Source organism: Hipposideros armiger, unplaced genomic scaffold (genome assembly GCF_001890085.2).
Source record: "Hipposideros armiger isolate ML-2016 unplaced genomic scaffold, ASM189008v1 scaffold_85, whole genome shotgun sequence".
Classification (NCBI taxonomy): domain Eukaryota; kingdom Metazoa; phylum Chordata; class Mammalia; order Chiroptera; family Hipposideridae; genus Hipposideros; species Hipposideros armiger.
This window is the reverse complement of record NW_017731435.1, coordinates 2,278,834-2,301,629: the sequence shown is the minus strand read 5'-3', so window position 1 is coordinate 2,301,629 and position 22,796 is coordinate 2,278,834. Positions and strand designations below refer to the sequence as shown.

Sequence of the window (22,796 nt, the reverse complement as noted above, 5' to 3'; positions counted from 1 at the left end):
GTATTCACACTGTTGTTCCTTCCAGGTTGAACCAGGGCTGGTCTGAGGGAGCCAGAGAAAATGGTAGAAGTGATGCCATGACTCCCAAGGCAGGTCGTACAGAGCACTGTCCCCCCAGTGCCCTCTCGGATCACCGATTCGGAGGGAAGCCAGCACCCTGTCATGAGGACACTCACGCATGGGGAGGAACAGCTGGGACCACGTAGGAATGGGTGAGAGTGAAGGCCGAAGGAGGACCTTATCAGATGCTGACTTTTCCAGAACGCAGTGGAGCCTCCCAGGAAGCCTGTGGCGTGTCCTGGGATGCAGAGCAGCTCATCCGTGGCAGATGCTACTTCAGTGTGGTGAGGGGAGAAGGGGGACTGAGGGGAGCAGACCCCAGCAGAGGCTGGGCTGCTGCACACAGGCGTCCCGGACTCCTGCCGCCGGGGCCATCCTGGGTGAGCTCAGGGTTTTGTGCTTGTGCATGAGACCGCGTTTTCCTGCCCCGTGGCTTAAGGCCAGCCCTGCAGGACTTGGTGACGTCACCCCTGCTGTGAGCTCTGCACCATCTCCTGGTATTACCGGGTGAGACCCACAGCTGTGACTGTTGGGCAGCCTCTGCTACTGGGAGTCTCTGCCATGTTCTTAGGTCTCACCTGCACCCCTGTGCCATCCCCGTCCCCTTGGCAGCACGCCCTCTGCCTGGAGCTTGTCACCTGCAGGTCTCGGCCCAGTGTCACGTCCCTAGGGGACCCATCCCTGGCTGTTGTCTCTGCCCTGCCCCAGCCTGCACTGGCTCTCCTGGTTCTGCCCACATTCCATTGTGACTGCTTGGCACTCACACCCCTGCCGCACCCCTCACTGTGCGCCCAGCAGCACCCACCATGGACAGAGGTCACCACACAGTAGCTGCTGATTGAATATTTACTGAATGTTTAGCGAATAAATAGTGCTAAACCAACTGGTAACTCTGAACACGCCTGCACGGGGTCTTCTCTCCCTCACACTGTGTGAGCCTGAATTTAGGACAACATGCTCTTTTTCAGGGGACCTTAGAAATACCCATATTGCATCAAGAAGGCCCTGTCCCCGGGCACCCTACCATTGCACCAATGGTGCTTAGCTGCTGCTGAACAGGGCTGAGTGATTGGGGATGGGCACAGGCTCTGCCCATTCTCATGACACCTGTGTGACCAGCTTTTACCCAAGGAGCAAGTAGAGCTTCCGGACCCACGGGGCAGCCCTTCCACCTGGGCCGTCACCAGCCACAGAGCCCACTATTCATGTCCCCAGACTCTGTACTCTGTGCATTCTGGCCTCCAGCCCAGACTTTCCAGAGAGTTCCAGGGACCGCTGGAAGATGGGTCTGCAGACCGTGGGGGATAACGTACTTTGTTCTCTCATCTTCCCAAAGCACAGGGAGAGCCTCTGGACTGACCTGTTTGTCGTGGGGTGTGCTCCGACCTCAGCTAACAAACCCGACGCCAGGTGTGAAAAGCTAAAGGCACCAGAGCCGTGTTTTCTGACTGCTCAGCCCTGGTCCCTGCAAGGAGAGGAAGGGGCCTGAGCCCGCCTGGCTGGGCAGCAGGTAGAAGAGGCCCCCAGCCTCCACGTCCCTTCCTTCTCCGTGCGTGTTCCCTGTGGTGCCCTGGCCAGGCCTTGCCCTGCTCCCCGGCCCCCTGCCGAGGGCACACATGTCACCTGTCCTGCGGGGACCGCTTTCCCCCACACCTGCCCAGCGTCGTCCTCATTTGAATAGGTGAGAAACCAAAGTCAGCTGCACACTTGAAGCCCGATTCCATCACTCAGAATCCAGCCACAGCTCCTTTTGAATTCCTCGCTGCCTGCGGCTAAGGCTCCGTGTTGATACTGAGATTAATCCCCAAAGAGCCCCTCATTCCTCTGCAGAGAAATTAAAGCTTGCCAGTTTCCTTTTGCCTGTCCTTCTGACAGCTCTGTCAGTAATGATATGCCTTCTCCATGGCATAATCCCTGTCCTACGGTGAAGAATAATTCATTAAGAAATTAAGGGCTTAGCTCCTTTCTGTTAGGTTGGTCTTCAAAAGTTAGCTAAAATTATTTAACAGACCTCAGGGCTGTTTCAGACAAGCTCTAGAAGCCGCATGGGTGGGGACCCTTCTGAGCCACCTGCCCCCTTTAGATGTGTCAGTGTTCCCAGGAGTTAAGCCAGATGACCCTGACTGAAGCTTCGTGTGCTGGGACAAGGACCATGGGCGCTGCCCCGGTTTAGCAGGAAGCTGAATTTAGGCTCACAGGAGCAGCGAGGTATGTCCGCCAATAAAGCTGGCAGGGCTCCTCCTGGATGCTGGCGAGGGCTAGCGGGAGGCTTCTAGAAGTTTCTTATGGAATGCATGGAGTTCCTGATCTGGGCTGGGAGGGGAGCTCATGCACATGTGCCTGATGACCACTGGTGCATTTATCATGAAGTGGGTCCGAAATCACCAGCAACTGGCCCCTTTTCTGCTGTGTTACTGAAGCCACCAAAGAGAAGGCTGACTTGATGTCACCTTCCTGTGGCTGACTCGGTGCAGGGTGAAGGGACATTGTCTTGCATACGTTGATAACTTGGTGTCATGTTAAATCCAATTTTGGTCCTTTCCTGTGTTGATAGCAAGGTGGCGCCCCGAGGGATCATGGCCCCTGCAATCCTCGGTCATGTGAATGGCCGGTGTTCCCCTCCTCTGCGGGGTCCACTAGTTGAAGGGTCACAGCATCCCTGACCCAAGCGTCGGGGTATCTGTAAGGGAAAGTGGGTGCTCCAAAGCAGAGCCCACCTAGATGAAGTCCACAGGGGTAGGGACGTCAGGTAGACTTAGAACTAGGACCCTCAGACTTGCTTTTGACCTCCCTTCTTCATGCCGTCACCCTCGGTAGTGCGATAACGGCGTCCTTAAACGCCCTCTCCCGCCCCCGGCGTTTTTGTGCAGTGTATTTCTCGGTCTTTCTCATATTGTTAAGAAACCATTAACACCTGATCAGAAGTCAGTTATTCAGCTTTGAGCTGAATGACAATTATTTGAGTGGTAGTGGGTGTTAATGTATAATTATTCACATTCATACCAGGACATTCACAGTTTAATCATTTCTCTGTAGGCTTCCGTAAGTTCGAGCTTAAAGTCTTAGGCATAATTCTTCTGTTAAATAAGTTCTGGGTGCTCTAATTATTGGGAAGGTGAATAGGAAGGCGCCGGTGCAGCTGCGAGGAGGTTGAGCCTCACCTGAGCGAGCCTCACCAGGTGAGTGCGTCATCTTCCACATGTGTGGGAGGCAGAAGGCCCATGTCCAAGGGCGAACCGTCCGGTTCATCTGCAGATGAGCTCTGAGACTGCTCGGCGCACCCAGACCCAGCGGAACCTGTGGGGGCATTTCTGTTCATGAGCACAGAGCCTTGTCAGCCGGGCCCGGCTGGGAAAAGACCCATCTGTTCCCTGGGACCCCTGAGTCCCCCTCAGGGTTACTAAGGACCCCAAAGAGCTTTGGATGACAAGAGGTATATACCTACATGGACCAGGTTTGAAATTAAACCTGAGGATTTTTTAAATGTATTATTTTAAAATTATCAATAATCTATATGTTATCAAATGTCATATATTGATATGAACATAGCTGTATTTTCCAAGACCAGAAACACATAATGACATGCGTGACGGTGTTTTACGTGTCTGCCTGTCTCGCGATAGCTTTGCCTTCACGGAAGACAGCTGCGCTCTCGCGGCTGCTGCAGCATTTATTGTCGTGGTTGCGCGCATCACGTAGCTTCGGGAAACTCTTCTGTGTACCTGTGAGAGAATGAGAGTTTAAAAGACAAATGGAAATGGCTTTGACCTCACAACTCCCCTAAACAGGTCTCGGGGACCCCTAACGCTCCCCAGACCACACTTTGCAGACCACTATTTTTAAAAGTCAGATATTTTTGTTGCTTCCCCAAATTACTCATTGCCTATGTGAGAAGGAATAAAGATCTGTGTTGTGCGTTCCTGATTTTTTTTATTACGTTTAATTTACGTGTGGTAGAATTGACTCTTCTTGGTCCACAGGTAGGGTTGCTTACAGCTGGGGTCCCTGTCCTGTGACACCTGCTCCAGACATCTGTGCTCTCCTGTGCCCCCATGCAGGCTGGCCTGAGCCAGGTCAGAATCAGAGCCGAGCCCCACACCGTGTCCCCAAGGTGGCCGGGGGGACTCACAGCGTGTCCCCATGAGGGGCCCACGCATGCAGGTAGCAGCGCCTCACAGGTTCCTTCTTCCTCCTGACCTGTTTTATCACCAGTCAAGAAGGGAAGTTTTGGAATTCAGAACACCATGTGTGTGTTTTCTTGTTAACAGGGCGGAGAACCTGTCCTCAGTGAGTGGTCAGTCTTTGAGTACAGAACTATTAATAGAAACAGAGCGCAGTGCCCTGAGCGCCACGCTGTTCACAGGCTCACCAGGCTCATCCACCTCCGTGGGCTCATCCCTACCCCGCCTGGAGCAGCTGCAGGTTGTTGGTGATGCCGCCCATCTGCTGTGCCTGGTGATGAGCAGCCGCTGAGGACAGGCCACCTGTGGCTTTCCTGAAAGGCAGAGAACCCCAGGTAAACCGGCAGAAAGGCATGAGGGGTCCCTGGGGCCACTGTCCCTTCCCAAACTAGCATGTGGTTACAGGCACCTCATGTGCGGAGGGAAGGGCTGAGGGATGGAGCACCAGCCCTTAAACCTGTGTGTCCCTTTGGATAAGGTGTTGGCACACAGGTTAGCTCATGTCAGCCTCCTGCTGTGTATCCCATCACTCTGGTCCCCGCTGTACCAGGAAGAGATGGGTGGCATGACGGTTGTCTGGGAAACAGCTCACTGTGAACTTCTGTAGTGAGCGCCCAGGGATGGCACTAAAGTATGAGGAGCTGCAAAGGGGGCTTATGCCTGAGCCTGCCACCCTGAGTGCCCTTGAGCAGCCTGCTCGATCATTGAGCCTTGGGGATGTCTCTCCTGCAAATGGCACATGAGATGGAACACACTGCCATGTCTAGGGCGCTGGAAATGGTCAGTTTATGTAAGCACTTGTTATGATGATCAGTAACTTTCAAGGAAATTTACCAAAATTTCTAAATGACTCTTCTTCAGAATAGCACCCATGCCCCGTGTCCCCAGCTTCCTCAAACATTTGGGGAACTCCTCTGTGGAAGTGGCCTTCCAACCGTCTCATCCCATATACCTCCCCAGGCATGTATTGACTACTTACTGCCCGCCGAGAACTGTTAGATGCTCTGGGGTACTCTCAGTGTTGGCAGCGTTTCTCACCCTGGAATGGATGTGACTTTTGAATAGGGATCCAAAATTCATATAAGTGAGTCCACGGAAGATGACCCCCCAGAACGCCAGACTCACTCCTGTCAGCTCAGCTGCTGCTGACGGTAAAGAATGACTCTCCTTCCATATGCTCCACGGACCGTACTGCACAGTGGCTTCGCCACGTGCCTGGGAGGCTGAGGAAGACCAGACATCCTTGCTGTGTTCCCAGTCTTGAGGGGAAAGTGTTAGCGTTTCACGATTCCATGTGATGTTAGCTTTTTGTCAACACTTTATCAGGCGGAATAAGTTACCAGAAAGTGACTTCCTAGATGGCAGAGAGCTTTTATCATGAATGGATGTTGGATTTTGTTCAATTTTTTCTGCCCAACCACTTGACACAATTATATCTTTTCCTTCATTGGGCTGTTCATGTGGTAGTTCATATTAGTTCATTATTAATAGACCTTACTTTTTAGAACAGTTTTAGATTTACAGGAAAAATTGAGAGGTGGCACAGAGAGTTCCTTGGTACCCCACCCCCATTTCGTTCTGTAATTGACATCTTCCATTAGTGTGATGCATTTGTAACAATCAATGAACCAATATGGATGCCTTATTATTAACTAAAGTCCATACTTTAATTAGAGTCCCTTAAGTTTGGCCTAATGTCCTTTTTCTGTTCCAGGATTCTGTCTAGGGTGTCAAATTACTAATTTGATCATTATATCTTCCTTAGGTTCCTCTTAGCTGTGTCATTTTCTCAGGGTTTCCTTGTTGTAGGCGACCTTGACAGTTCTCAGGAGCACTGATCAGAAATGCTGTAGAATGTCGCCATATTGGAATGTATCTGATGCTTTTCTCATGGTTGGACTGAGTGTATGGGTTACGGGAAGAACACAGAGGTAGATGCCATTTTCACGAAATTATATCAAGGGTTTATACTGTAATGATCTATCACCGTTGCCGTTAACCTTAGTACCTATATTAAGCTCATCCATGACTACATGGACCATTCTAGCCTCCTATCCTGGCTTGTCTGTAAACTCCCACTGCTACAATGAGAAACTGGCCCCCACCTTCTGCCATCCATTTACCTAAGAGTCAAGTTTAGAATCCTGTAGAGCAGTATCGGAATTTTGGACCTGGACCATGAGAAGCAAGTTTACCAACTAGAGTCCAGTGCTCTGTACGGTTCCTTTTGCCTTCAGTCTTACAGACTCCACACTTGTGTCCCAGGTCACCGAGGTCACCACTTCTCCTTTCCACCTGCTCCAGGGGGTTGCTCATAGGTCTGTTACACAGCCTGACTCGCATCGCCATGTACATTCCTTTCTGGGATCCTCCAAAATGTTCTTTCGTTGTTGTTAATTTGCATACACTGCATACAAGGTTTTTTCTATCTCTGTTGGTATTCCTTTTCCGAAACATCATATGGTTGGGGTTAGACAAGATGCAGCCTTCTCAGACTTGCTTCTCTCGCTTAGCAGTGTGCATTTAAGGCCCCTCCATATCTTCTGGTGGCTCGATAGCTCACTCTTTACATGGGTGAATAACAGTCCATTGTATGGACGTTCCTCAGTTTGTCTCTTTACCTATTGGAGGACATCTTGGTTGCTTCCCGTTTTGGGCAACAGATGAATAAAGCTACTATAAATATTCATGTGCAGGTTTTTGTGTGAACATAAGTTTTCCAATCAGTTGAATATATACCTAGGAGTGCAGTTCCTGGTTCATAAAGTAAGCCTCTGTTTAGCTTTGTAAGAAACTGCCAGACTTGATCCCAAAGTGGCTACACTATTTTGTATTTCATCAAAATGAGTGAGAGTTCCTGTTGCTCCATAGCCTCACCAGCAGTTGGTATCGTCAGGTGTTTTGTTTTGTTTTGTTTTGTTTTGTTTTTAGCCATCCTAATACTCTGTAATCATACCCCATTGTTTTCATTTGTAATTCCCTAATGACAAATGTAAAACATCTGTGCATGTGCGTATTTGTTATCTGCATATCTTCTTAGGTGAAGTGTCCATTCAGATCTTCTGCCCATTTTATAATTGGGTTGTTTACATTGTTGAGTTTTAAATGTTCTTTGTATGCTTTGGGTACAAATCCTTTCTTTATCAGCTATGCATTTTGCAAATATTTTCCTTCGGCCCTTGGCTTTTCTTTTTGGTGTCTTAAAAGCATCTTTTACAGAGCAGAAATTTTTAATCTTAATGAAGTTCCAAGTTGCCTTTTTTTTTTCTTTCATAGATCATGCTGTCTCTAAAAACTCTTCCCTATACCCAAGGTCACCTAGATGTTTCTCCTGTGTTAACTTCTAGAAGTTTTATAGTTTTGCTTTTTAGATTTAGAGCTATGATCCATTTTTAGTTAGTTTTTGTAAAAGATGCATGGTGTCTAGATTCTTTTTTTTTTTCTTTTTTGCATGTGGCTGCCCAGCACCATTTATTGGAAAGGCTATCCTTTTTTCCATTAAATTTCCTTTGCTCCTATATCTGTGTGGGTGAGTCTGTTTCTATTCTATTCTATTGATTTACATATCTATTCTTTCACCAATACACCCTGTCTTGATTCCTGTAACTTTTATATATACATTGATTTTTCAAATATTGACCAGCCTTGCATTCCTGGGGGAAATTCTACTTAATTTTGGTGTCTTATTTTTTTTATATTTTGCAGGATTTGATTTGCCAATACTTTAAGAATTTTTGCATCTATATCCATGGGAGATATTAATCTGTACTTTTCTGGTTTCTGTTTTTTTCTGGTTTTGCTATTGGAGTAATTCTAGCCTCACAAAATGTCTTGGGAAGTGTTCTGTCTCCTGCTTCGTGGAGAAGATGATGCTGAATTGATGTATTTCTTCTTTAAATGTTTGATAGAATTTACTGGTGAAATTATCTGGCACCAGTAATTTCAGATTTTAAACTATGAGTTCAAGTCCTTTGATAGTTACAGAACTATTTCAGTTATCTGTTTCATCTTGGATGAGTTTTGGTAGTTTGTAGCTTTTAATAAATCGGTCTATTTTGTCTATGTTGTTGAATATTGTGCATAGTTATTTATAGGAACCCTTTATTATCCATTAAATGCCTGTGAGATCAGTGGTGACATCCCCTCTTTCATTCCTGATGTTGTTAATTTCTTTTCTGTTTTCTTTATCAGTCTTGCTAGAGATTTATAAATTTTATTGATCTTTTCAAAGAAGCCAGTTTTGGTTCCATGCATTTTACTCTATTTTTCTGTTTTCAATGTCATTGGTGTACGCCATTACCTTTATTATTTACTTCCTTCTTCTTGATTTGCTTATATTTTGCTCTTATTTTTCTGGTTTCTTAAGTTGGAAGATCCGATTATTAATTTGAGACTCTTCTAAAATATGTATTTAATACTATACACTTCCCTCTAAGACAGCTTTAGCTGTTTATAAATTGTGATATGCTATATTTTCAATTTAATTCAGTTCAATGTATTTCTTTTTTAATTTCCCTTAGGACATCTTTTGTGACCCATGGGTTATTTAGAAGTGGCTTATTTACTGTCCAAATGTTAGGAGATTTTTTTGTTTTCACTTCCTTGTTAATATCTAGTCTATATCTATTATCATCAGAGAGTATAACTTGCATGATTTCAGTTATTTTAAATTTGTTAAAGTTTGTTTTATGACCTAGAAGAATATGGTATATCTTGGTCAGTGTTCCATGTGTATTTAAAAAGATATATTCTGCTGCTATGGGGTAGAGTGTTCTATAAGTGTCAGTTAAAACCAGTTGGTTGATGGTGTTTTTCATTTCTATATCCTTGATTTTCTGTCAACTATTTCTGTCAATTACTGAGAGAGAAATGTTGAAGTTTCCAGGTATAATTGTGGATTTGTCTAATTCTCCTTTCAGTTTTTGTCAGTCTTTGCTTCATGCATTTGGAACTCTGTTGTTAGGTGCATAAACATTTATGGTTAATATGCCATCTTTGTGAGCTGTCCCTTTCATCACTATGTAATAGTTTTTATCACCCTCTGAAAAATGTCTTTGCTGTTAAGTCTGCTTTGTCTGATATTAACTTTTTTTAGTTTAGTGCTTATATGGTATATCTTTTCCCATTCATTTACCTTTAACCCACCTACATCTATTATTTGAAGTGAATTTTTTTAGACAGTGCATACTTGGGTTATTTTTTAATCCATCTTGACACACTATCTTTTCATTGGTATAATTAAGACCATTTACATTTAATGTAATTATTAACATGATTGGATTTAGATATAAACATAACATTCCATTTTATTATTCTTAGTAGTTATATTTTATTTTATTATTATTACATAATATTTTATTATTTGTTTTCTGTCTTTCCCCCTCTTTTTCATTTTTCTTTCCCCTTTTCTTCCTCCCTTTCTGCTATTTTAACATTTTTTTGTATTTTATTTTAGTTTCTGTTTTAGTTTTTGACCATAATTATCTCTTTTTATGGTTTTACTGGTGTTTGCTCTAGGGCAGCAGTTCTCAACCTGTGGGTCGCGACCCATTTGGGGATCAAACGACCCTTTCACAGGGGTCGCCTAAGACCATCAGAAAACAAAAAGATATTTACATGACGATTCATAACAGTAGCAAAATTACAGTTATAGAGTAGCAACGAAAATAATTTTATGGTTGGGGGTCACCACAACGTGAGGAACTATATTAAGGGGTCGCGGCATTAGGAAGGTTGAGAACCGCTGCTCTAGGGATTACAGTACTTAACTTTGACAGTCTAATTGGAATCAATATTTTACCACCTTAAAGCAGAATGTAGAAATCTTACCACCATATAGATCCTTTATTCTACTTCTCGATGTCATAGTGACATATGTTTTACAACTGCGTACATTGAAAATCTTATCTGACAATGCCTTGATTATGCTTTCAATCATCAAACATATGTTAAAGAATAGTCTGTGCTATTTAGCCAGATAGTTACCATTTCTTTTGTTCTGCCTGTATTTTTTATATTCTAAGCTTCCCTCTGGTGGCATTTCCCTTCACGCTGAAGAACTTCCTTTAGCAATTCTTTTAGCTTGAGTCTGCTGGGAATGCATTATCTTAGTTTCTTTTTTTTTTTTTTAATCTGAAAATGTCATTATTTTAACTTCATTCTGAAGGATTTTTTTTTTAAAGTGGACATAGAATTCTGAGTTGATAGTTCTTTTCATTTAGCACTTTGAAGTTGCTGTTTCACTTCTTTCTGGCCTCAGTGGTTTCTAATGAGAAGTCTACAGTCATTCATATCATTCACTGTTCCCTATAAATAATGCAGCATTTTTCTCCATTTGTTTAAAGTTTGTTTTTGTTTTTGTTTTCTGTATGTACATTTAAGCAGTTTGATCACGATATGTCTAGGAGTGGATTTCTGTGAGTGTATCCAGTTTGCAGTTTGTTAGGCTTCTTAAATCTGTAGTTGTATATCTTTTGCCAAATTTGGAAAATTATTAGCTTTTTTTTTTTTTTTTTTTACACCACACTCTTTTTCTTTTCCTTCTGAAACTCCCAATAATATAAGTGTTAGACATTTTGGCTTTGTCCCGCGTGTCCTCCAGTCTCTTTGGATTTTTGTTTTGACATTTTCTTCTCTGTTTTTCAGATTGGGTGATTCCTATTGGCTGGTGTTCAGTTTCATTAAGTCTTTCTTCTGGCTTCTCCATTCTGCTGTTAAGCCCATGCAGTGCAGTTTTTAAACTGTGGTTATTTTATCTTTCACTACTAAGTTCCATTTGATTCATCTTTGTAATCCTGTGTCTTTTCATTTGTTTCAAGGGTATTTTCCCTTCTTGCAGCATTTTTATTACAGATCCTTTAAAGTTGTCAGGTGATGTATATCAAGTCATCATGCTGTACAATTTAAAGATCTTACAATTTTATTTGCCAATTTTACCTCAGAAAGCTGGTGCTAGAAGTTGTCAGGTGATTCCGACTTTGGTGTCATCTCTGTTTTGGCATTTGTAGATTCTTTTCCCAGGGGAGCTGCGGTTTTTCTGTCTGCCTGGGCCCCTGGGTGGTCCCCGAGCCCTGCTCCTGGCATGTGGTGTCTACATAGTCCTTTCTCATCAGAGCCCCACTCAGCTGTGAGTGAGGGCTGCCCCGATGTCCACTCCCACACGTGGCATGAAAAGAGCTCACATAAAATCCTGGTGTCTATGACATAGGACAACGTCTCCTGGGACCAGTGTTGGGAAACAGTGCCATCACCTCCTGGCTGGTGACATACACTCCAGGCAGAGAGAGAATTTAGAAAACAGCATTTGCAGGATTCGGTGGTCACAGTGGGTCACAATTTTAAGGAGCCACCCAGACCGATGAAAATGGCCCTATGGCCATGTCCTTAAGATCTGGGCACTCTGGGAAGCAGTCCATCCTCCAGCAAAGCCTGTCCCCCCCACACCCACACCCCACAGTGTGAACATGACCAGCAGGAGCCAGACCCCAGCCCAGGCCAGAGAAAGGATGAGGCGGACAGGACGGGGGGAAGGAAAGGACCTTCCGGAATGTGGCCTGTGGAGGCCGCTCCACACAGAGCCTGGATTCATGAGGAGGAGAGGGCAGTGGCATAATGGGAAAGAAAAGAGTCGTATTTTAATAGTGCCCCTTGGGGCCACCTAAATGATGGTCTGGCCACTGAGGACTTATATGGTCACCTCAACCTCAAGAAAATATCGCAGTATGTTAGTTTTTATGAGCAGGTTTTACTGCATTTTAGAATGATATTTAACAACCTAAGCGTCAGCTACCTCCTTGAATATGGGTGCAGTTTCAGTGTCCGATTTTGTGCGGGTTGGGGTTAACAGCGCCGTCTCTGCAAGCTGCTTAAACTAATTACTGCATTTGCTCCCTACAGGGTGAAATTGAGTTTTCAGATACATTTATAAAATGGTGTGCTTGATTGCTAAATATTGCCTTCCTTGAGCTATTTTACCTAATATATTGCCTGGTGTGTACCAGGTGAGAAGTGGTTTCCCATGAAGAATTGACAGTGAAGCTGAAACTGTTTGATAAACTCTGCGCTCATATATGGATGTATAATTGTTTTATTATACGGTACTTTTACACTCGGAAAGAAAGGTACTGTGTAATCTGACAGTAATTTGTCAGCATGGCACTCGAGGCTGGCACGCAGACGACCATGCTGGAGAGGTGCCCCGGGCTCCTGGGGACTATTCATGCTCCAGGAGGGTTTGCGCACACACCTCTCATTGTGTTCCGACAGGTTCAGTAAAGTTCCAGGGCATCCTCCTGGGAAACCCAGGCAGCATCCTCTTCCTGGGTCAGAACTCGGAAAACAGACAGCAACAACTTCGTGCTCTCCGGGGGACCTGGGAAACTGGCCCCGGCTTCTCGCAGGGTGGATGTGTTGCTGTACTGTTTCTTTTCCAAGACAACTAACTGTCCCTGAAATCGCCATCCTCCAAGTTATCGCCAGGCAGCCTCGCTTTTCTTTCTTTTCTTTTCTTTTTTTTTTTTTAAGTTAGGCATAACAGCAACAGCAACAATAATAATGATTAACAGTTTGGTTTTGAAACCCTTTCTGAAGACATCACAGTAAACAGAGTGTGTTTGCCTAAGGAAGCCCTCCCAGCAATCAGCAAGCACACAACTGCCTGTGCTAATGAACCCAAAGCTGTTAATATGGTTCCTTCGGTTAAATTGATTCATGAATTTTGAAGAGAACATTATCTAATGAATTTTCTTTGAATAGAAAGCAATTAAAAGGACAAATCAGTCTGATTAACCCCAAAGTCACCCTCCTGCCACAAACGGTGTACAGTTTGAAATTATATCATAAAAAACTAGAGCACATTTGCTATCTTTTGGCCTCTCCTAATCCATGTAAATTAATGAACAACAAAGTTAATTTCTTTGATGACCCTTTTCTCGTATCACCTGGATTATGCTGATGTTTAATTTGCTTAATGTTATAATAAAGACTAAACAGATTTTTTTCCCAGTGAAGTGATTATCGGTCCCTTCAGTTAAGAAGCGATTTTTATTATTTCACACGCATGTGAGGGTGTGTTTCCTTTAAGAACCAAATCGCACTTTGCCAGGTTGGCACCGGCTGTAATTGGTGCAGTCATGGGCACACTCCTTTGTTGTTGCCATCAGGAACTCCTGCCGCTGGAGGGCTGGTGCCCGCGGTGGGGCACGCAGCTCTGCGTCCCCTTTGGAAAGACAATAGGTGTCGAAGCCGAGGGACCCGCTTCCGGCGCGCGCAGGCGCGGTCTTCCCTCCGCCAACGCCGCCCCAGAGCGGCCGGAACGAGGGGTCTTTTGTGCGCTCACCTGTTCACTCGTGCAGCCCGAGGAAGGGCAAGCGCACTCGGATGCGGCGGGTGCGCGAGAGCAGGAATGCAGTCGTTTGGTGTTTGCAGCCCGCTCCTTGCACAGGCCTGCAGCCAAGGCCCCGCCAGCCCCGTGTGCTGGGTGTCCGGACGCTGAGCCTGCGGCTGCTGGACGTGGGCGGCGAGCGGAACCTCGCAGCCCGCCCCGTGGCTGCTGCTGCCTTCGGGGCCCCTGCTGAAGCTGGAAGTGACCCGGCAGCACCGAGGGTTCCGCAGGCAGTGGGCAGGGCCTTCTGTGCTTGTTAATTGAGCCGCCGCGCGGTAATGGACACGTGCGGGCGAACTGGGAGAGCGTCGGGCAGAGACGAGCGCCGCTGGGAGGGTCGCCAGTCTGCGATGCGTCGCCGGGGTGCCTGCAAAGCAGCCCGCCCGCTCCGTGCCCTGCCGCGCGCCCCTCCATGCCAGGTGACACGGTGACAGCAGCGTGCGTAGAGGCCGCGTTTTAACTGAGTCTGGCACTGTGGTCTGCGTCGATGCGTTTTCTGTTTGGGGACTGACAGCTATTTATATCAGAGCTGTAGGGGCCGTTTGTCCAAATAACGTCCTTCCGCCGTCTCCCTTCCAGACTCGTTCACCAGGCAGGTGTTGCGGACGCTGCTGAAGGCTGTGAAGTTCGGGGACGTGGTGACTTACCAGCAGCTGGCGGCCCTGGCGCGCAGCCCCAAGGCGGCGCGGGCGGTGGGCGGAGCCATGCGGAGCAATCCCGTAAGTGCGCGCGCGCGTGGAGATGGGTGCGTGGGTGCGCGGGTGGGCGCGTGCGCCTCGGCGCCGCGCAGGGGGCCGAGTGTCATTTGACTTCAGCCTGTGCTGCGGTGGGTGGGGAGAGAGGAAGCGTTTGTGAGGTTTTTGGTGAAGGTGACATGGAAGCTTTCCACTCCCCACCGGAAACCCGCTCCCTCGGGTGTCAGAACCACAGGAGCCCCTTGTCACCGAGCACAAGGGGAAGGAAGCCTGAAGAAATAGCAAGCGGACAATCCTCCATTCCGTCAGCAGCGGGGGTACTGGTTGCCCAGTGTGTGCCAGACGTTCTTCTCGGTGCCAGGTTACAGCAGGAAACAAGCGAAAGACTGGCCCTTGCGGAGCGCAGGTCTGGGAGGATGCACGTGCAGGGTCCACGTCCGGCCGCGTCTCCAGAGGCAGCGCTCTGTCAGGAGGTCCAGTCCTCCTGGGCCTGACCATTAGGGAGGTTCCAATCGGACCTGTGCGCGCCCACCTCGTGGAGCCCCGAGCGCAGGGGTGTCTCCCGGGGCAGGGCTGTCTCCGAGCTCTTGCATGTCCTGCCCCTCCTGTACGTCGCTAGTCACTGTTTGCTGAGAGCAAGCGTCACAGAGCACGCGCCGCAGTGGGGCGGCTGCGCTTCTGTCGGACCCAGAAGTGCAGAGGGCACCTTTGCTCCCGGTCACATCACACACAGGTCACAGGCCGTCCAGTCGTGGAAAGGAAGTCGGCACAACATAGGGGAGAGGCAGTGATGTGGGCGTGGCCAAGGCCACGCCTGCCTGTGGACCCCACATGTGGGCAGGACGGGCGCCCCATGCGCACGGCAGCTCGGCCCGCCGGGAGACCCTGCGCCGCCACGTGAGGCCCCTGGCATGTTTCCATCCTCATTAGCCGGTCCAGGCCCCGGCGAGCGTCTCCCTGCAGCCATAGGAAACGCTCCAGTATGAAAGCAGGCCTCTGATCAGGGTGAGCACATAGCACCATTTAATCATGGGATAGGAAATTACTAACTCAGACCCACTTTTTAAAAATTGCTGTGGCTTTGCTGTACATTTTGAAAACTAGCTTCACCCCTGCTCGCAGGGGACAGACAGGCAGGCGTTTGCGTACCACAGCTGCTGCTCCTGTCACTTGGCTCACGGCAGCCCGAGGGCGGAGCCCAGCGTCTCGAGGAGGCGGCAGCCACGTAGGCTTCCGCACCGCGCGGCACTGTTATTCTTCAAGAAGCAGCTCCTGTTGATAGTGAGTAGATCGCAACTTCTCAATAAGCCCGTCTGACCTGGAAGCTTAGTGCCAATGAAAGCGCCCAGAATGTCAGGCGCAGCACATGATACGGAGGAGGCATCACACCCACCTGCCATGTCTTTCCACATCCTGAGTTCTCAGTGACAAGGCCCGGTCGGCCCAGTTCGCACGTCACGAGCACCTGTCGAGTCTCCGTGCAGCACGCCCAGCCTCGTTAGAGCGCATGCCCTCCGAGCACTGCAGGTCACGTTTTTACCGCGTGTGTGCAATGACTCCGAATCGTCTCTGAATATGATTTTTTACGTTTGCCAGTAAAGCTTACATGTATCTTCCTTTTGGAAGGCCACCGTCTTCTCCCACGTTGTGACTCAGTCTGACTTTGCTCCGGATGAAAAGGCCACTTGGACACTCGGGGTCATAGCTCCATGGAGTGCCCAGTGAGAAGAGCGTTGAAAGCTCACAGGGCTTTCGCGCCCTCCTCCTGCATCTCTGCAGTCACCATGTTCCACAGAAATTCGCCCTTGGTCCCAGACCTCCATCCGTGTTCCAGGCTGCCTCTGCTGTCCGTGCCCCATGGGTAGAGTTGCTCATTCTCATCTCTCTCCCCGATGTCCAGTGTGGCGCCCCTGGGATGCACGTGAAGGCTGCCACCCACACGGCCTGCTCCCTCACCGTGTCCGACTCCCGCCTCTGGCTGGAGAAACGAGCTCTCTAACAGACATATACAAATGGGCAGCCCCTCACCTGCCTCTGCAGTGCCCACACTTCCTCTCTCTGGTGGAGACGCTGTGGCCGACCAGCGATCACGCTGGTGGCAATATTCAGGAACATTTATTGTCCTGCAACCAGCGTGACTGGCTCCTCTGCTATTAATCTCTATGAGTGTCTCTGTTCAAGTATGGCCTCAGTCACTGAAATTTATAAAATAGGCTCTCGCAGGGCTTAAAACTCTAATGCCCGTGAAGCCCTCCTACTGACCTCCCCGCCGCTGGCCAAAGCTGAGCCCGGCGGTGATAGTGGTGGTGGCAGACTCAGCAGGAAGACTCAGCAGGCACCCCCTCTTCTCGGCACCCACCTCTCTCTGTGCAAAGGCAGCTGGGTGGTGGTGAGCCCCTCGCGGCCTTTCCACAGGCCTGTCTCTGCAGCTGGGCACTGTGTGTACCTCACGCAGGGGCCCTCAGCCTGATGAGGACATTGCAGAGGTGCCAGCTGCTGCCGGATCTGAGCAATCCCTCCGATTCTGGTGCCCGCATGTCAACAGTCAGAGCTCCTGCGAGAAAGCTTCAGATGTGTAGGTGACAGCAGGGAGCATGGCAGTCCTCGAAGAGTTCCCATAAAGTTCACGAAAAACTCCTTCGAACAGGCTGGGCCATCCAGGAGGTGACCCAGACCTGAGGGAGAAGGGGCTCATGTCAGGGCCGTGACCAGTGTCCCATGTGGGCGTCTCTCCTCCTTGGCACAGAAGCGCCCACATGGGCTCCCGCACGGAGACGCTTGTTGAAAACACCTGCTCAGGCTGAATAGAGCAGTTGTGCGTTTCAGCGAGGGGGCAGAAACAGACTTGGCATGTTGCAGACACCGTCAAGCTCCTGGGCATTCACTCCCTCGGCCGCCCTCCGTACACACAGACACAGGCTGGTTCGTATCTCAGCATGGGCTGCTGGCATCTTTTGTCCTCCCCCGCCAGACGGAGGATGGTTGGCTCTGTGTGGGAGTTTCATCCCATCCAGATACTGGGTTTTTCCAAAGTTTTCCATGCAGAACTCACTAGCCCAGAGCAGACAGCTTGGCAGCCTTCCGGAAGTCTCTGTCCCAGACCCCGCGTGGAGGACAGTTTTCCCGTAGACCAGACTGAAGACGCCGCCCTCCCTCCCCCACAAAGCACCGTCCGCTCATCCTCAGACAGAATTTGCTAAATGCGGTTCAGAGGCAATCAATACGGCTGCGCAGGGCGCTTCCCACCTTTTTCTAAACAAAACGCATTCCGGAGGAGTTAGTTTATTCACAGATTGCCACGAGCGCTAATGACCCCCGAGCCTTGTTCTGCCACTCACCCAGATGGCTGTTGATAAAGATTTAGCATCATGTTCTAAGTGTCAGGGCTGTCAGTGGGGCTGAACCATTTGACCAGAAGAAAAAAACGCACAGGGAGCTATTGATTACAGCTTCTCGGTGTCACTTGTTCACCAGGATTTAGGTATTGATGAGGCCGCGAGTGAAACAAGCCCCGTCCCCTGTGGGCTGCTACCACAAGAACAAAGGTGAAGCTGCAGAAATACTCAGCCAGCGCCAGAATCAGAGGGATTCCACTATTGATTGAAAGGCCCCTTCGTGTTATTTTTGTTGGAGACAAATCTATGGGTTTGGAAGTTTTATAGCATTTGAGTAAGGGTCTGTGTAAGTGATGGATTCGCGTATTGGATGAATTAGATTTCACAGCATGAAGATTTCAATGCAGCTGTGATATTATGAGCTGCTTGGTTATTGATAAAAATTACATCTTATGCAGCACAGGCGTTAAAAGACGGGGCATGGAGAGCACGCAGCTCCTTGGAAATGTCCTGAGGGCCCCAATAAATTTTAGCAGGTTTCATTATTTTAATCGTGTGAAACCTGCCACCAAAATGAACGGAAACAGAGGCAGCATGCCCCATCTGCAAGTGGCGGAAACAGCACCTGTTCTCCATCACTGCATGCGAACGCTGAAGCCTGGCCCCCACTAGAATTATACCTGCTGCCCTGCCCAGCAGTCCTGCCTTCTCCTGTACATGGGGGCGGGGTTCATATCACACACGTTTGTAATTTCATAGCTTGTTGGGAGGGAAGGAAGAAAACCAAAGGTCACCTGTGAAATCTGCTGTTAGGTAGGAAAATGCAGCCGGGGCCTAAATGTTTACAAAACTAAATTGAATTAAACGCATACCTCTGTATCAGTCAACAGTTGAATTGTAGATTATTTGATAATCATGTCCTCACAGCACTTATTACTGTGACTATGGTATCTGATTAAAAAAAAAAACCTCAATCCAAGTAAATATTCCATTCTTAAAATTTTCTGCTGCACCTTCCAAGAAGAAGGGGATTTATGCTGTTTGCAGGACTTGGCACTGTGACTGCTTTTCACTCTGTTAAACTGCTCTGAACAGGAAATCAGCTCTCACCCTCACTGTGCTGGTCGGCTTAGAAGGCCCTGAGACTGCACACGTTACCATGGCAACCCAAACTTCTGGTGGGAATCGGGGCTGGTGTGTGATGTTGGGGGAGTCGGGTTCCCGCTGCCCGGCCCCCAGGCCCCACCTCAGCAGTGCCCTCCGGGGCGTCCGAGGGTGTAAGGATTGGACTCCTCCTCTGCCGGGCTGGAAGGGATTCTTCTTTGCCTCTAAACAGCCACGTAAACTTGGACAAGAGACTTAATGTGACCCGAGGATGACAGTACCTGGCCTGGGGCTTGTTGGAGGATATGATGTCATGACGCGCCCTGTGGGACACAGAGTGGGCACACCGAACTGCTTGCTGGGATCTCGAAGCAAGCACCTGCTGATTCCCAGAGCCCTGCAGAGGGTCACACGGTGGCCCTTGTGTGTGGCAGCCCCCTGCTGTGTGGCCACCCCGGCACACTGGGCATGCTCAAAGCTGTGTCCACAGGCTGCTCAGGGAGAGGAGTCAACCACTCGAGGTGACTCCATCCACTGTGGTTTTTTTAAGGGACCACAAATTACGCCCCTTTCCTTTCCTTCTGTGTCTGAGCCAACTGAGAAATGGATAGAGGACTTCAAGACATTAGTGTTTTTAGGATAGAAAAACTATACTACCCAGGTGGCATGGCTGTGGTGGGCTTCCCAGGAATTCCTGCTGGAATTAGACCCCTATCCTGTCACCAGCCCCAGCAGGGGCAGGCACTGGCCGTGTCTCAGAAGCCACTGGGGTGGGAGCACCACAAGCAGCCTAGGGGTGGGCCGGCACCTATGGGAGCGGTCAGTGGAAGTGCCCAGGTTTGGGGGGGGAGGGCAAGTCAGCTCCTCAAGTGGGAAGGGGGTGGGAGCTGGAGCTTCTCAAACTTTGAGTGTCCAGAGACAGAGAAGGGGACACAGATATCCCCAAGGCGTGGGTGGTGTAATGCAGCCTCAGCAAACCTTTCCTGTAAAGCTCCAGAGAGTAAATGTTTTAGGCTTTGCAAAAGCAGCCGGACAATATCTACCAAGTGGGTGTGGCTGTGCCAATGAATCTTTATTTACAAAAACGGGTGTGGCCTCCACCCATAGCCAATCTGCCAACCCCTGGGTTCAAGTGGCCTGCGTGAGTACAGTGCCCCCCGAAGTCTCCTGTTCTCTCTCAGAGATGTTGGAGAACTTGACCTGCCACCCCAGAACTCGGAAATTTAATTTGAAATTTTGTAAGTTCACATTATACATCACTTACCAAATGAAATTCAATGTTCTCCTCCCAAATCTTGCTGCAAAGGGATTCGCTGGAAGACGCTGCAGTCACGTGGGGGCATCGTGTCCCTCCCTGGCCTGCGGAGAGCCTCAGAGACGTGGGGGGAGCCGCTGAGACAGGACCGCCTCGGGGCCTGCCTCCCCGCCCAGCTGCCCCACCTGCTGGAGGATGAGCCCCTGCGAGGCGGCCCCGGATCAGGGTGCTCAGGGGTCCAGCTCTTGACCCCTGAAGACCTCACTGCCCCCAAGCCCCTGCTGATGGGGCTGCCTCCCTGTTTTCCAGGTCCCCATCCTCATCCCGTGCCATCGAGTGGTCCTCAGCACTGGAGCCATCGGCAACTACTCAGGTGGAGTGGCCGTAAAGAGGTGGCTTCTGGCCCACGAGGGCAGCCAGGCGTGGAAGCCGGCCACGGAGGGGGCTCCCGTCCAGCCAGAAGCTCCAGCCGGCCAGCAGAATTGAGCGTGCGTGGTAGGAGTGGCTGTGTGAGCGACACGTAAACTGAATGGCACGCCGGAAGTGGCTGTGCAGCGGCGCTGGTGTATTAAAAGGCCCACTGTGTCCTAGGGGACGTGTGTGCCTGCCCTTTCTTGTTGCTCCGTGTTGCAGCAGCGCGAGTCCAGAAGGCCGGCCGGCGTGCGTGTCGTGTGTCCCCTTCTCTCACACTGTGTGGGTCCACTTCTAACGTCTGTTAAAACGGATGAGCGAGTGGGCGGTCTGGGCCTGTGGGGGTGACCACCCTGGAAGGGGAGCAGCTGGCTCCTCGGACACCGCGCCTGCGCCCAGAGCCAGCTGCAGGCCGCTGGCCACCCGCATTCTGCCCAGGCTGCAGCCGTGTGTCCCCGAAGCGGGCCACCCCAGCCAGTCCCCTGCCTTCCCTTCCCTCCCGGCGGTCAAAGCTGCTGCGTCCATGGCTCGCCCTCACGCCTTGATGAAGGAAGGGGGACAGCCGTGGAAATGGGTGCTCACAGCGGTTTTCCAGCTGCCAGAAAAGCTCGTGCAAGACACCTCCATTTTTTATCTGTATCGATGGAATAGAAAATAACGACTTGCAAAATGGGAAAAACAGGCCACTCTCTGGGCGTGGGTGTGGTGGAAGGAGTGCTTGTCTGAGGGATGGTGTCGCCCCAGCCCCTCTCGGGCCGCTGCCGGCCTTGGCGCACTCTGAATAGAAGATGATGAGGGTCCCCAGCGTCCCCATCCCAGCACCCCAAGGTCGAGCCTAAAAGAGGTGACATACGCAGGTGGGTCAGTTCATGTCTCAGTGGCGGCGGGGAGGTTTCCAGCATCCGTGCCCCACAGTCTGATCCTTCATTATCATGTTGTCATCTTAGCTGTATAATTAACTGTGTCTGAAAGCAGAGGGGAAACTTGTAGCTATGCGTGTGGATAAATAAAATAGAGCCTATGATATATGGAGAAAATAAACTAGACCCAGCTGTGCAATAGAAAGCTGTATTTTTGTCAAGGGTTCCTGTGACAGTATAAACCACGGAAGAGAAACTCAAGTGGTTTGTATGTGTCACCAGAACCCTAGATAAAAATACAGCCTTACAGTGCGTACGGGTCGGGTGTGCTTTATATTTCACGTTACCTCAACACCGACGAAAGAACAGGTACCCAACATAAACAAACTTTAGGCTTTCCTCACCAACTTAAGATTTATCGTACCCTTTTCTTCCATCTACCAGATTAACTCGGGATTTTCTTCCCCTTGAAAATAAACCGATAGGAGCATTCCCATCATCTTCTGACCTGGCGGCTTCTCAGTGCTTTCGTTGCGAAGCGAGCTAAGTCATATTCCTGCAGTGGGCGCACAGATGCCTGGTTGGCGGGGAAGGGGTGCAGACCCCTGAGCCCCCCGGCTCCATGGAGTCTGGCAGGGCTGCAAACACTACATGCCCCAGGCGCGCTTCTGAATCAGAAGCTCCCTCTCTCGGGCGTCTCACTGTGACAGCAAGAGGGGCCCGTTTCTGTTTCTGACACATTGGGAAGATGAATGGGAGGGTCTGGGGTGCACTTCGCATCTGGGGGTCGTGAAGTTGGTTGTGTTCCAAGCTCTCCAAGGAAAAGGCTTTGCTGCGGCCATTACAGCCCCCAAGAGCCCCCTCTGCCCTGAACTGGTTCTTGGAGCAGCATTCGGCCTCGCTGGCCTGGAAGCGGGGTTCGTCTGAGCGCTTTCCAATAGAGGGCACCATAGCAGTGTACTAGGCTGTGGTTGGGAGACCCCAGGCACCACTGCTGCTGAAGGATGGATTCGGAAGTGGGCAGCAGGAGGGGATTCTCAGGTGGGCTCTGGGACAGTCCCTCAGAGACCCGTGTGCCATCGGGGCTGCCGGCAGGTCAGGGGGCCTCTCTGTGACACTGTCAGACCCCGACGATATGCCAAATGTCCCATAATGCCCCATGCTCTGCACACAGGCCACCTCCTGGGCCAGGAGATTGTGGGTCCCTTCTGCAAGGGAGCCTCCCACTGTCATCCGCGGTCCCCAGGCAGGCTCTGAGGAAGGGGCCTGGGCTGAACAGCCACACGTGCAGCCACGTGCAGCCAGGGACCCTCCCATCAAAGCCACCCGGGGTGACCCTGCAGCTCTACATGCCTGGCACTGCCTGTTTGGGCCGTGCCCTTGGTGCAGTACAAACCGTGTTCTGTGTGCTGTCTCCCAGGGCTCCCTCGGCCCTGTCAGAACAGGCTTGATATATGCCCCGAGGTTCCCGCTGACAGAGGCAGCAGCCCGGCTCAAACCGGAGTGGCCATGT

The 22,796-nt window shown here is 49.8% G+C and overlaps 1 protein-coding gene across 1 annotated transcript in view; it reads left to right on the top strand.

The window, feature by feature from the left end:
- Window positions 1-21,846, top strand: part of MGMT (O-6-methylguanine-DNA methyltransferase) — a 252,071-nt gene extending 230,225 nt beyond the window's left edge. Inside the window, exons 5-6 of the mRNA XM_019644154.1 lie at window positions 14,203-14,342; window positions 20,322-21,846. Of these exons, the coding sequence (XP_019499699.1) occupies window positions 14,203-14,342; window positions 20,322-20,498 (317 nt within the window). The 3' untranslated portion in view covers window positions 20,499-21,846. The remainder of the gene's footprint in view (window positions 1-14,202; window positions 14,343-20,321) is intronic.
- The last annotated feature ends 950 nt before the right edge of the window (window positions 21,847-22,796 follow it).